Raw genomic sequence first — 13,644 nt, forward strand, 5'->3', positions numbered from 1 at the left:
AACTAGACGAGAGGAGAAAACTAAACTCAAAGTGAGAAGAAGAATAGAAATGATAAAGACTAGAGTGGGAAAAAATGAAATAAAAAATAGCAAAAAAAAACAGAGAAAAACAGTTAAACGAAAAGTTGATTCTTTTAAAAGAACCAGAAAAAAAGAAGACAAATCTTAAGCTACACTGACCAAGAAAAAAAGAGAAAAGACTTAAATTACTAAAATCATGAATGAGAAAGGGGACATTACCAACATCTTTACAGAAATAAAAAAGATTAAAAGGATATACTATGAATAGTAAAATGCCAACAAATTAGATAACTTACATGAAATGGACAAATTCCGAGAATCACATAAACTACTGAAACTGACTCAAGAATAATAAAAATCTGAATAGGCTCATCACAAGCTGAGACTGAATTAAAAATTAAAAAAAAAAAATCTGTAAAGAATAGCCCAGTCCCAGATGGCTATATTGTGAGTTCTACCAAACATTTAGAGAATTAACACTAATCTTTTGCAAATTCTCCAAAAAAATAGAAGAGGAAAGAACTCTTCCTACTTATTCTGTGAGGCTAATATTACACTGATATCAAAACCAGACGATGACATCACAACAAAAGAAAACTATAAATCAATATCCATTATGAATATAGATGTGTAAACCTCCAAAAAATTCTAGAAAATGGAATCTAGCAACATAAAAAAATATTATACATCAGGACAGTTAGGATTTACCCTAGGAATTCAGAGTTGGTTTAACATATGAAAATCAATCAATGTAATACACCATTTTAATAAAATTAAAGACAAAATCACATGATCATCTCAATAGACATAGAAAAAGCATTTAACAAAATCTTATACACTTTCATGATAAAAACACTCAACAAACTAGGAATACAAGTGAATTTACTCAAGCCAAAGAGGGGCATTTAGTTGTGGAAAAATCCACGATTAGCATCATACTTGATGGAGAGATACTGAATCCTTTTACTCTAAGATCTAGAATAAAATAAAAATATTTGCTCTTCTGCTTTCTATTCAACATTGTTCTGAAGGTTTTAGCCAGGTAAATTAGGCAATAAAAAGTATCCAGGTCAGTAAAACTAATTCTTTTTTGTAAGTGATATGATGTTATGTATGTAAAATGCTAAGACATCCACAAAAAAAATCTGTTAGAACAAATAAACGAGTCCAACAAGTTGGCAGAATACAAGATCAAAATACAAAAATCAGTTGTATTTCTATACACGGGAACACAATTATGATAACATCAAAAAGAATAAAATATCTCATATTCAGAAATAAACTTAACAAAAGAAGTGCAAGGCTTCACCACAAACTAAAAACCATTATTGAAAGAAATTAAGGAAGATTTAAACAAATGGAAAGACATCCCATGTTCATGGACCAGAAGACTTAATATTAAGATGGTAAAATGCCCCAAACTAACCTGCAATTCAACACAATCCCTACCAAAATCTCAGCTGATTTTTTTACAAGCTTATCCTAATACTTATGTAAAAATGGAAGGGACACAAAATAGCCAAACCAATCTTAAAAAACAGGGAAACAAACCACTACACACATATTAGAAAGGCCAAAATCTGGGATGCTGACAACACCGAATGCTGACGAAGATGTGGAGCAACAGAAACTCTCATGTACTGCTGATGGGAATGCAAAATGGTACAATCACTTTGGAAGAAGACAGTTTTGACAGTTTCTTACCAAACTAAATATACTCTTGTCATACAATCTAGCAATCGTGCTCCTTGGTATTTACCCAAAGGAGTTGAAAATTTGTGTCCACAGAAAAACCTGCATATGGATGTTTATAGCAGCTTTATTCGTAATTGCCAAAAGTTGGAAGCAACTAAGATGCCCTTCAGTAGGTTAATGGATAAATAAACTGTGTTACATCCAGACAATGGAATATCATTCAGGGCTAAAAATAAATCAGCTATCAAGCCATGAAAAAACATGGAGAAACCTTAAACGCATGTTCCTAAGTGAAAGATGCCAATTTGAACAGGATACATACTGTATGATTCCAAATGTGTGACATCTGAAGAAGGCAACGCTATGGAGACTTGTACTTTTTATGGAGTAGAAAGGTCAGTGGTTTCCAAGGGGAGAGGGAGATAAATAAGCAGAGCACAGACAATTTTTAGGGCAATGAAAATACTCTGTATGATATTATATTGTTGGATATATGTCATTATACATTCGTCCAAACCCATAGAATGTACAACACCAAGAGTGAACCCTAAGGTAAACCATGGACTTTGGGTGATTATATATGTCAATGTCGGTTAATCCTTGGTAACAAATCTACCATTCTAGTGAGTGATGCAAATAATAGAGAGGCTATGCATATGTAGAGGCAAGGGGTATATGAGAAATCTCTGTTCCTTCCCTTTTTTGCAAACCTAAACCTGCTCCAAAAACAAATAGCCTTTTTAAAAAAAAGGAAAATAAAGTTGGAGGATTTATGCTTTCCAATTTTAAAAGTTACTACAGAGCTACAGTAGTCAAGACGTTGTGGTACTGGCACAAGGAAAGATGTAAAAAGCAGTGTGCTAAGATCAAGAGTCCAGAGATAAATCCTGAATAAATCTGAAAAGAAAATTACAAAAACAATTCCATGTATACTAGCATCAAAAAAGAATAAAATACTTAAGAATTAACCAAATAAGTGAAAGACTTGTACAATGAAAACTACAAAACATTGCTGCAAGAATTAACAAAGGTGTAAATAAATGGAAACATATCCCATGTTCATAATTGGAAGACACTATTGTAAAGATGTGAATACTGTCCAAAGCAATCTACAGATCCAGCGCTATCCCTACCAAAATCACAATGACTTTTGCGCAGAGATAGAAAAACTCATCCTAAAATTCATATGGAATTTCAGCGATCCCAAACAGCCAAAACAATCTTGAAAATTAAGAGCAAAGCTGGAGAACCCACACTTTCTGATTTCAAAACTTACTACAATGATACAGTAATCAAAACAGTGTAGCACTGGCATAAGGACAGACATATAGACCAATGGAATAGAATAGAGAGTCCAGAAATAAACCTTCACATATATGGTCAAGTGATTTTTGACAAGGGTGCCACCATTCAATGGGGAAAGGACAGTCTTTTCAAAAAATGGTGCTGGTAAAGCTGGATATTCTCATGCAAAAGAATGCAGTTGGACTCTTACCTTACACTATATACAAAAATTAACTAAAAATGGATCAAAGACCTAAATGTAAGACCTGAAACAATCAAATTCTTAGAAGAAAACATCGGGCAAAACTTTCACGACATTGGATTTGGCAGTGATTTCTTGGATATGACACCAAAGGCAACAACAGAAGCAAAAATAGATAAATTAGACTTCATGAAAATTAAAAATTTTGTGCATCGCAAGACAATATCAACAGAGTAAAAAAAACCCACAGAATGGGAGAAATATTTGCAAATCATATATCTGATAAGGGATTAATATTCCAGAATATATAAAAAACTTCTAAAACTCAACAAGAAAAAAACAAACAACCTGGGGCTGGCCTGGTGGCATAGAGATTAAGTTTGCATGTTCTACTTCGGTGGCCTGGGGTTCACTGGTTCAGATCCCAGGTGTAGACCTACATACTGCTCATCAAACCATGCTGTAGCAGGTGTCATACATATAAAGTAGAGGAAGATGGCCACAAATATTAGCTCAGGGCCAATCTTCCTCATCAAAAAGAGGAGGACTAGAGAACAAAGAGAAGAGGATAAATTTGAAAGATATGTAGGGAGTTTACTAAGGTTTCATATATTAGTTTCACACTTGATGTTGCTAGATAACTAGGGTCTTAGTTTAACTAAAATTAGTTTCATAAACTGCTTCTCCTTTATTTCTAACTCCTATACTGCTCAGTTACTATTGAGCTTAGCTTTAAATACTGATCTGTATTTCACTCGATTATAAAACTGTTCAAAATGCTCATGTATTTTCCGTTTTCTGTGTCTGTGCTAATATCATACAATATTCTTCTGGGAACTTAAAAACAAAACACAAAAAGCAAAAACACAAGAGTTTTACTCAGCAAAATAAATGATGCTGTTCCCATTAGGATGCCTTCTGCAATGACTCCCCAAAATCCCGTAGTTTGAGCCAGCTAGCTCTCCAGGCCATGGGTTGTCCAGATGTTTCTCTTTCTGACCTAGAACATAGAGTAGAGGACCCAAGAGGAAACGTGGAACCCACCAGAATCCAGTCAAAGGTTAAAGTCATTTTGTGAAGAATAATATTCTGGTTTAATATGGTTGTTGTAATTCATTGAAACTTCTGGTTTCCAATGGGCTGCAGGTCTGATGTGCCTTTGATTCTCCCCCAGGACAGAGTAGGAGCTATCTTCTCAGTACGGTTTCAAAATTCATGTTCTAGGTTTATGTGATTGTCAGTTTGTTGTTGCTATTGTTTTGTCTTGTTTTGACTCAATAGCTCAAGACAAGGCTCTTATTTTGGGATATAATAATGATCAATTTGCTATCACTCAACTCACCTCAGGTTCCTCACTATCAGAATTCTCCATCTCTTCATAATTTGCAAAGAACCGGTGTGACTCTAGTCAAGAGCAAAAGATGAATCGTGAATTAGTGAAGAACTCCATAATTTTTTTCAAGAGGCCTGATGGAGAATGCATTTTAATGAAGTCCTTTCTAGTACTCCTTTTTCCTACTTCTTCAATAAAGGATGCGATTTGATCACAAGTTGACTCTTCCTTTCTTAAAAGCCAATCCAAGTTGACGTGGATAAATATAGCTGGTCCGGGGGATATAGGAAAGTAAAGTTGAATTCCCACTTCATCTCAAGTTGGAGGATACTGGCCTGAGTGAAAGGTCTCCTTCATCTGAAAGGAGGAGATACTCTGACTTTGGAAGCAGGCATAGTGTCAGGGTAGTAATAGCAAGACTCCTGATCGCTCTGTTTTTATTTCCTCATCTGCAAAACAGAAATAATAGTCCCTAGCCCACAGAGTAGATGCAAGGGTTAAATGACAAGACATCACTAAGAAGATTTAGAACAGCTCCTAACTTATGGCGATCTCCCAATAAATTATTATTCTTTACCACTTCTTAGCTCTTATCATTATATCTGTAGCATGATGATATAGGAGGCTAGATGGAATTTTTCCTATTTTTCAAGAATTGGTGACCAAAGTCCACCTCTGAAAGCAGGTGTTCTCAACATCCTAAGTCCAAAAAACCAATTGAGAGCTTACTGAGAGGTGCTGTTACGGGTCAAATTGCGTCCCCTAAAAAAGATGTATGAGAGTCTTAAACTCCAGTACCTCAGAATGTGACCTTATATGGAAATGGGATTTTTATAGAGGTAATAAAGATAAAATGAGATCCTTTGGGTGGGCCCTATTCTGATATGACTGGTGGTGTCCTTATTAAAAGGGGAAATTTAGGCACAGAAGCAGATGTACACACAGGGAAGCCTATGTGAAGACACATAAGGAGAACATTATGTGAAGACGGAGTAGTGGGGTGATACATCTACTATCTAAGAAATGCCAAAGATTGCTGGAAAATCACCAGAAGTTAGGAAGAGGCCAGAAAGGGATCCTGGTTGTTCTGGCGCAGTCTTGCCTAGGTCTCAAAGACTATCGGTGGGCAATGGGGTTCTATCTGTAGACACTCACAAACTTCACAGCAGCTTGTCCTCTCCCTCACCTTCAGAGAGTAGAACGATTCAAATGCCACACTCTCACCGTGGGATGAGAACCCTCTTCTACAGGTTTCAGAGGGAACCTGACCCTGTCAACGCCTTGACTTTGGACTTCTGGCCTCCAGAACAGTAAAAAAATAAATTTCTGTCGTTCTAAGTCACCCAGTCACACCCAGTCACCCAGTTCTAAGTCACACCACCAGTGTGTGGTGCTTTGTTACAGCAGCTCTAGAAAATGAATGAAAGTGGCTTTTCATTATAATGAGCACCATACTCCCCCCATTCCCTCGAGGGTGTTAGGTTTATGAAGGGAGGCTATGCTCGCACCTCAGCATCCCACAGTCAGGAATTTATGAGCATGTTATCGGTTGTCACTGTGAGTAGAGGAGGTGACGGGTCACTGAAAACATTCAGAGAATAGAGCCAGGGATGCTAGACTTTCTGCAATGTTCGGGGCAGTCCTAAATAATGAATTGTCTCTCATGAGTTTTGAATGTCCCACCAGACGTTCATCAAGAAGATAAACCTATTTATAGTTGTCTCATTCCAGAACTTAATGAATAATATTCGGTCTTTATTCCATATCCGTGTTTCCAGGAATGTAGCTGCCATAGACTTTGTTTTACTTGGGATTTCACCAAGAATGATTCACCATGCAAAATAATAGGAAAAAAGACAATGCTTCTGTGGCATTTAAATCACCAGCACAACACAAACATATCAGTCTACATTTGTAACTATCTCATGCAAACATGTAAAAGAAGAAATTTAAGACACCTTTAACATAAAATCAATTATTATTAAATTGGAATAAACACATGAAATACACAGAGCTCATTTCATGTCATTTTAAAAAACAGTAACAAAAATTGTGTTAAAAATGGTTCATATTATTGCCATCTGTGATGGTTAATTTTATGTGTCAACATGAGTGGACCACAGGATGCCCAGATGTCTGGTGAAACATTATTGCTGGGTGTGTTTGAGAGGGTGTTTCCAGAAGAGATTGGCACTTGAATTGGTGAACTGAGTAAAGCCGATGGCTGTCCCCAGTGTGAGTGGGCATCATCCAGTCCACTGAGGCTTGAATAAAACACAAAGGCAGAGGAAGGTTGAGTTTGCTCTCTGCCTGACTGATGGAGCTGGGACATCGTACCTCTGCCCTCGGCGCGCTGGTTCTCAGTTCTTCAGACAACTATCCCACCAGCTTTCCTGGGTCTTCAGCTGGCAGACAGCAGGTCTAGAGCTTATTAGCCTCCACAATCATGTGAGCTAATACTTCATAATCAATCTCTTTATACATATGCCTGAAATATACAGACATATTGTGTTTCTCCAGAGAACTCTGAGTAATACCTCATCCTATATGCATATTTTAATATTTCATAACACAAGATAAAATATCTCTATTGTGTCATTAGTATTGAAGTTATATATTTGGGGTTTTCCCTACTGTTTTTCAGTTTTACTCTGATGCTATCTCCAAGGGTCCACCATACAACTTCTGCAAAGCCTCTTTTATAACCATTTCTTCTTCCAATCCCTCCTTGATACCCCATTGCCTTTTGAAGATCATAGCACCCAAGATCACGTTAAGACCATCATATGAACGTGTGTCTCGACCTATGGTGGGATCTCTCATAGCACATACATTTTCTGGAATATTTTTCACTTCCCCATCCCATGTCATTAACACAGGGACTTAGCACTGTATTTGCCCTGGTTAATTATAAAAATAGTCTTCAATTTCTGTGTTTCAAAATTCTGTAATTGGCTTTGCCCTGGTCTGCCTACATAGATTAACATTTTATCCTTCTTTCTCCTATCTTATACCAATAAGTCTGTTTTTTTATTACTTTATTCTGTTCTTTATTCTTACAGCAGTGATACTCACTTATGCCTACATTCTTTCTTTGGGTTTTTTTTTTTTTTTTGCATTTCTTGTACAGACGGCCTCTGATTTTCTTGCTTTCTTTGAATCCAACTTCTTATTATAAAAATGTACAGGCATCTAATTATTATAGCTTCTAATACACTGAGGCCTGAAATTTTACACAATGAAATAGATACTTTATTATAAATATTTTTCTTTGTTTGCCCTTTTTTATTACAGTGAAAGCATTACCCTGGGCTAGAAGATAGCAGGACCGTCCTGGTTCTGCCACGAACTAGCTGGAGGTGGCAAGCAAGTCACTGCCTTCTCTGGGTATCGGTTACTTCATATGGAAAGCAAGAGGGCTAGACCAAATAATTTCTAGATTTTCTCCCAAATATTTCACTCCAAATCTAATATAGGCTAACACAATGGATACAGGAGTCCACTTTCTAATTTCATGCTATCCTTTTGACCTTTTTAGGATTTTTTTTTAAGTTTTATGTACAGTGCTTGATCTTCTGTGGCCTTATCTAAACTCATTTTCTGACCAGTATTCCTAATACACAGTGCTGGTGAGCAGTCCTTGACTTTCAAAGAAGAGTTGTTCATCACATGGCTTATGCAGTGATTTTCCCCTCCATAATGTAAACACAGCGTTTCCTGGCTATGAGGGAATCATCCCAGAAATGTCAGCTTATGAAGAATTCGATAAATATAGACAGAGCTGTTAAGAGCCACAGAAGCATCTGGATTCCCCAGAGACCACTGAACACTTAGTTGAAGTTTCTTGTGTATATGTGCAAAGAAGGAATTGACCTACAGGAAGGAAAGCATTCTAAAGGAAGAACATCTTTGGGAATTAACAGGGCAAGAGGAAGCCCACTGTTGTTTTCAAGAATATGAAAAATTGAATTAGCTGTATAATAAGCAAATATTGAGATTTAATTTCATGTCATAAAACTGCATTCAATTAAAAAAAAAGAGTATGCTGCAGTCACTTGTATGTGTTTGTCTTCTTTTTTTTATTCTCATTTTTATGACTAAAAATTGTTAGCCTGTTGTCAATTTGCAAACTTTTGTTCTTTATCTTATAAGAAGGCAGAGAACTGGAGGCCATGACAGTGTTCGACTGTCTCTTATTCTCATAAAAAAATAAAGTTTGGCAAAGAAAGTTCTTAAGCTTTTAAAAACTGAATCTTGTTTAAACTTTTTATTCCGTATGGTATTTACACATTATTTCATTGTACGATTTCCAAGTGTAATCTTTACTTTTATTATTCATTTAGTTATTTAATTTTTCACTTGGGAAGTTCCTTTTTCAAGTAGAAAATCATTGTAAGATTCAGTCATCTGACAACTACGTTTTTAACCTATTTAATATATTTGTACAAATTACAGAGAGTAATTCACTATTTGGCTCTCTTTGTAAACAGTGACTACAGGGCCTATATTTTAGTTTTTTCCCAGCATGGAAAGATTTTTGTATATAATTTCTTATTATTTTTCTTCTTAGGAGTTTTTGAAAGCCTTTACCTTATATTTGCATATAAGGGCTAAATAGTTTCTTGAAACCAATCAACATGGAGCTCTGCTCACTGTTTTGAGAGGCTTTGCAGCCTTTATTCTTTCATGCCCTCCAAGGATGGACTATGAATCCAGTTCAAGCGAAACCTTCTAAAGGAAAGGTTTCCTTCTTCATCCTTCATAAACCTATCTTAATCTTGAAGAACAGGCATCTTCTGCAACTGCATTGCTTCAGCATTAGAAATCCTTGTATTTATTTGGGGACAGGAGAATCTAGGCCTTTAAATGTGAAAATTCTAGAAATCTATAAACTTAACTGACTTACCTCTGTATACCTTGGTTCTCTTCAATGTTCTTTTCTTGGAAAATATGTAGGTCCTGTAGATATGATGGTTTGAATCAAAAAGACCAAAGTCTCTACTGGCATTCTAGCATTCTCATGGATTCCCTACTCTCCACTCTCAATTCACGAGAACTTTTATAAGAGGGAAAAGAATTTGCTGTAACAGTGAGAAACAATTTTTAATTATGGGATGAATTGGAGATTACATAAACTCCTTTCTATCCAAAGAGAAAGTAGAAAAAAATGTATCAAATGGATGGAAATGTGGATGGATCCACATGGATACAAATGGATCCAAATGTTTCAAATGGGAAAAAAAATGATATTCATACACTTACCCTGAGCTTTACAAGAGCCAGGCCTTCTCCAGGGGAAGACCGGTGGTAATGTATTTATTAGGAGTCCTGCGTTAATTTCCATGAGTAAGACTCCAAGTTCATCCTTTAAATAGAAAATAGAGTCATAGGTATCATGTTTTCCTCCATCTGGGGCAAGGTGGGGGAGAACAAAGAGGGAGACAAAAGGCCACTTTGATAGGCATTGTGACCTTTGGTCAAGGAGCTTGCCAGCCCTTGGCAACACCCCAGGGAGGAAAGTGAAAGAATAAATAATTTGCCCTTTCGCTCCTCCAGTCTCCTAGTAGGGTCTCGTGTTGTTTGAAACCAATTGGAAGCCAGCCAGCAAGGGTCACTGTGGATGAAATCCATATAAAGATTAGTCCCCAGGGACGCAGTAGAATGGAGAAGGATGGAGAGGAGATCTGGAGAGCCAGGTGAAAGAGCCAGCACAGCCCTTCTCTGCCCTGCTCACGCTCCCCTTTTCTGGTCACAATTTCAACAGTAGCTGAATTCCTCTATCTAAGGCCTCAGCTCATATTACACAGCTCATGTCCTTAGCTACAGCTCTTGCTGATACAGGAACATGGTTCCTGCCCCTTGCCCCTTAAGGCTGAGGGGAAATAACAGCTTCCATCTGTTATTGGTTACCAACTGTGTCAACATCCCTTTTGGTTCCCATGACGCTGCTCACATTTCTCTAAATAATTCCTTCATTAATCTTCCTTCAATTAAGCACTTTAAGACTGCCTTCTGTTTTCTTCTGGGACCCCAAGTGATACCATAATGCAGAAAAGTATGCCTAAGCCATCAGCATGCCCAGAATGGGTGTAAAGAGACTGAATCTTTTAGGGATACTCTGTTCTCTTTAGGTCAATAGATAAGGGGAAGATAATCCATTCACTACCTTTCCCTAAAAAGAGAACTTAGAGTAGCAATGAGTTCTCCACTCCTAAAAGTGTTTAGCACTGGCAGAAATGCCATAGAAGGGACATGGGCATCACTTGGGGGGTGGGGAAGGTTAAACTACACCAACAGCCTCCATAACCTATCTCAATCTTTAGAGTCTCACATGCTCTTACACTTGGCAGTTATTTCAGAAACTAAGTCAGTGGGTGTCGTATTTTGGGTTCCCCCAAAAGCAGATGCTGACATAACGATTTAGAGATTGTGAGAAAATGGAAAAGTGATACAGGAAGGGAGGAAAGCCAATAAAGTATGCATTAATGAATGGGCATTCTGTTCCAGAGAATGAGGGCTCAATCTTTTTTTTTTTTTAAGGTTATGATAGTTAACAACCTTGTGAAATTACAGTTGTACATCACTATTAGTCATGTTGTAGGTATACCACTTCACCCATAGTGCCCTCCCTCCACTCCCCTTTCCCCTGGTAACTACCAATCAGTTCTCTTTGTCCATATGTTAACTACCACCTATGAGTGGAGTCATACAGAGTTCGTCTTTCTCTGTCTGGCTTGTTTCACTCAACATAATACCCTCAAGGTCTATCCATGTTGTTGTGAATGGGACCACTTTGTCCTTTTTTATGGCTGAGTAGTATTCCATTGTGTGTGTGTGTGTGTATATATATATATATATATATATATATATATATATATAGGCATATCTTCTTTATCCAATCATCAGTTGCTGGGCACTTAGGTTGGTTCCGTGACTTGGCTATTGTGAATAATGCTGCAATGAACATAGGGGTGCATGGGACTTTTAGAATTGCTGATTTCAGGTTCTTAGGATAGATACCCAGAGGGCTCAATCTTTATGAGGACTTTCTAAGAGACAGATGGAACACACTTCAGGATTATCCCTTGGGGTGTGAGCAGTAAAGAGCTAGAATAATTATCCAGGAATACCCACCTTTCATTTGTTAAGAAAAATTCCTGGAGTATTAACTTCCCAGCACTTTTGGTCTGCCCACACCCAACCATCCTTAGGAAGAGAGAGGCAAGAATTATCTGTAGGCACAGAAACTAAAGATGACTTCCAGAGCAGGACAAGGCATTATGGATGGGCCAATCAACAGCATTTCTACAGTAGATTTGGACAACAATCTTCTCTCCTGTATGTCTCTTCCTTCTAGGAAGTTGATGTCATTTCTGAGAAATCAATAAAAACGTTGACAAGTCTGTCCTCTACAATAGCTGCTTAAGGCTGGTCCCAAAAAGAACTCGGGCTTAGTCACCTACATGTCTCCATTCAAATGCCTCTTATTACTTCCCTCAATATAAGTTGATTCATGTCATTCATCTTTTCAAAAACTTGTCAAGCTGTTTTATGGAGGTATACAATTAACACTAAAGTTCATATGGAAAAAGAAACATGCAAGAATAGCCAGAAAAATAATGAAAACGAAAAACTGAGGAGAGGATAGCCCTATCAGACATTGAAACATACTAAAAAGCCTCCATAATTAAAACATTGTTGAATTAACACATAGGTAAATAAATAGACCAGTGGAATAGAAGAAAAAGATCAGAACTAGGCCCAAACACATATGGAAATTTAACGTGTGACAAAAACGTCATTTCAAATCGCTGGAGTAAAGAGAGACAGTTTCACAAGTGGTGCTGGGACAACCAAATAGCCTTTTGGAAAAATATAAAATTAGATCCATATCTCATATCATACAGGAGAATAAACCCTAAATGTATTAGGAATCAAAATGTAAAAAGTAAAATCACATACTGCATTATTCAGTAAAACAAAATTAACAGTTTGGAGAAAGAAAGCATTGTGGTAGGAAAAATGTACCTTGACACCAAACACCTACTGTCAGAGGAGAAAATAAAGCCTATTTGGACTACCTACAAAATGGTTAAAAAAACAAACCATACAAGTACTAGAAGAAACTCCAGGTGAATTCCTATTTAATCTTAGTTTTGGGAAGTCTTTCTAACAATGACTCAAACTCCATAAGTAATTATCTTAGTCCATTTGGGGTGCCGTAACAAAAAGACCATAGACTAGGTGGTTTAAACAACAAACGTTTGTTTCCCACAGTTCTGGAGACTGAGAAGTCCAAGATTAAGGCATCTGTAGATTCAGGGTCTGGTAAGAACCCACTTCCTGGTTCATAGACAGATGTCTTCTCCTTGTGTCCTCACATGGCAGAAGGGGCCAGAGAGCTCTCTGAGGTTATAAAGGTAGTAATCCTACTCATGACAGGAACAGGAAGTACTTACTAATCCCATTCATGACAGGAACAGGAAGTACCAATCCCTCTCATGACAGGAACAGGAAGTAATAATCCCACTCATGAGGGGTCCACTCTAATCACCTCCCAAAGGCCCCATCTCTAAATACCATCACATTGGAGATTAGGTTTCAACATGTGAATTGGGGGTGGGGGCCAGGGACACACAAACATTCAGTCTATAGCAGTAATAAAAGAAAAGATTGATAAATTTTACCACATAAATTTTTTTCAATTTGTATGATTTTAAAAACCACCATAAACAAAGTCAAAAGACAATTGTCAAATTTGGAGAAAAGATATCACAGATAAAAGGCTAATATTCCCAATATGTAAAGAACTCTTAAAAATTGAGAAACAAAGGTCCAGAAATCTGATAGAAAAACGAGTTAAAGACACGAGGTTTGCCTCCATCTATCTTTTCATCCTTATTGCTTTCAATGTCCTTCACCCACAAAATGCTTCAACCACCATTAGCCATACCCAAAATGTGTCCTATACCTTCTCTCCTCCATGCCTTTGCCCTCCTCCATACCCTCTGCCTGTAATAATGTTCTTTCTCTTGACATTTTACAAAGTTCTAGCCAACCTATCAGCTTCACTTCTTCATCCAGTGAGCATTTGTTGGTTGCCTATTAT

The 13,644-nt window shown here is 37.2% G+C and overlaps 1 protein-coding gene across 5 annotated transcripts in view; it reads left to right on the forward strand.

Moving 5' to 3' along the window:
- The window catches only part of LOC103553466 (membrane-spanning 4-domains subfamily A member 12-like), a 40,567-nt gene extending 35,815 nt beyond the window's left edge, over positions 1-4,752 (forward strand). For all 5 annotated transcript variants that reach the window (XR_011523919.1, XM_008524053.2, XM_070564031.1 and 2 more), the window contains one exon: positions 4,550-4,752. Coding sequence is in view for 4 of the 5 variants with exons in the window: in XM_008524053.2 (XP_008522275.1) it covers positions 4,550-4,584 (35 nt within the window). In the remaining variant the exon portion in view is untranslated. The remainder of the gene's footprint in view (positions 1-4,549) is intronic.
- Positions 4,753-13,644: the final 8,892 nt, after the last annotated feature.

Source organism: Equus przewalskii, chromosome 11 (genome assembly GCF_037783145.1).
Source record: "Equus przewalskii isolate Varuska chromosome 11, EquPr2, whole genome shotgun sequence".
NCBI lineage: Eukaryota > Metazoa > Chordata > Mammalia > Perissodactyla > Equidae > Equus > Equus przewalskii.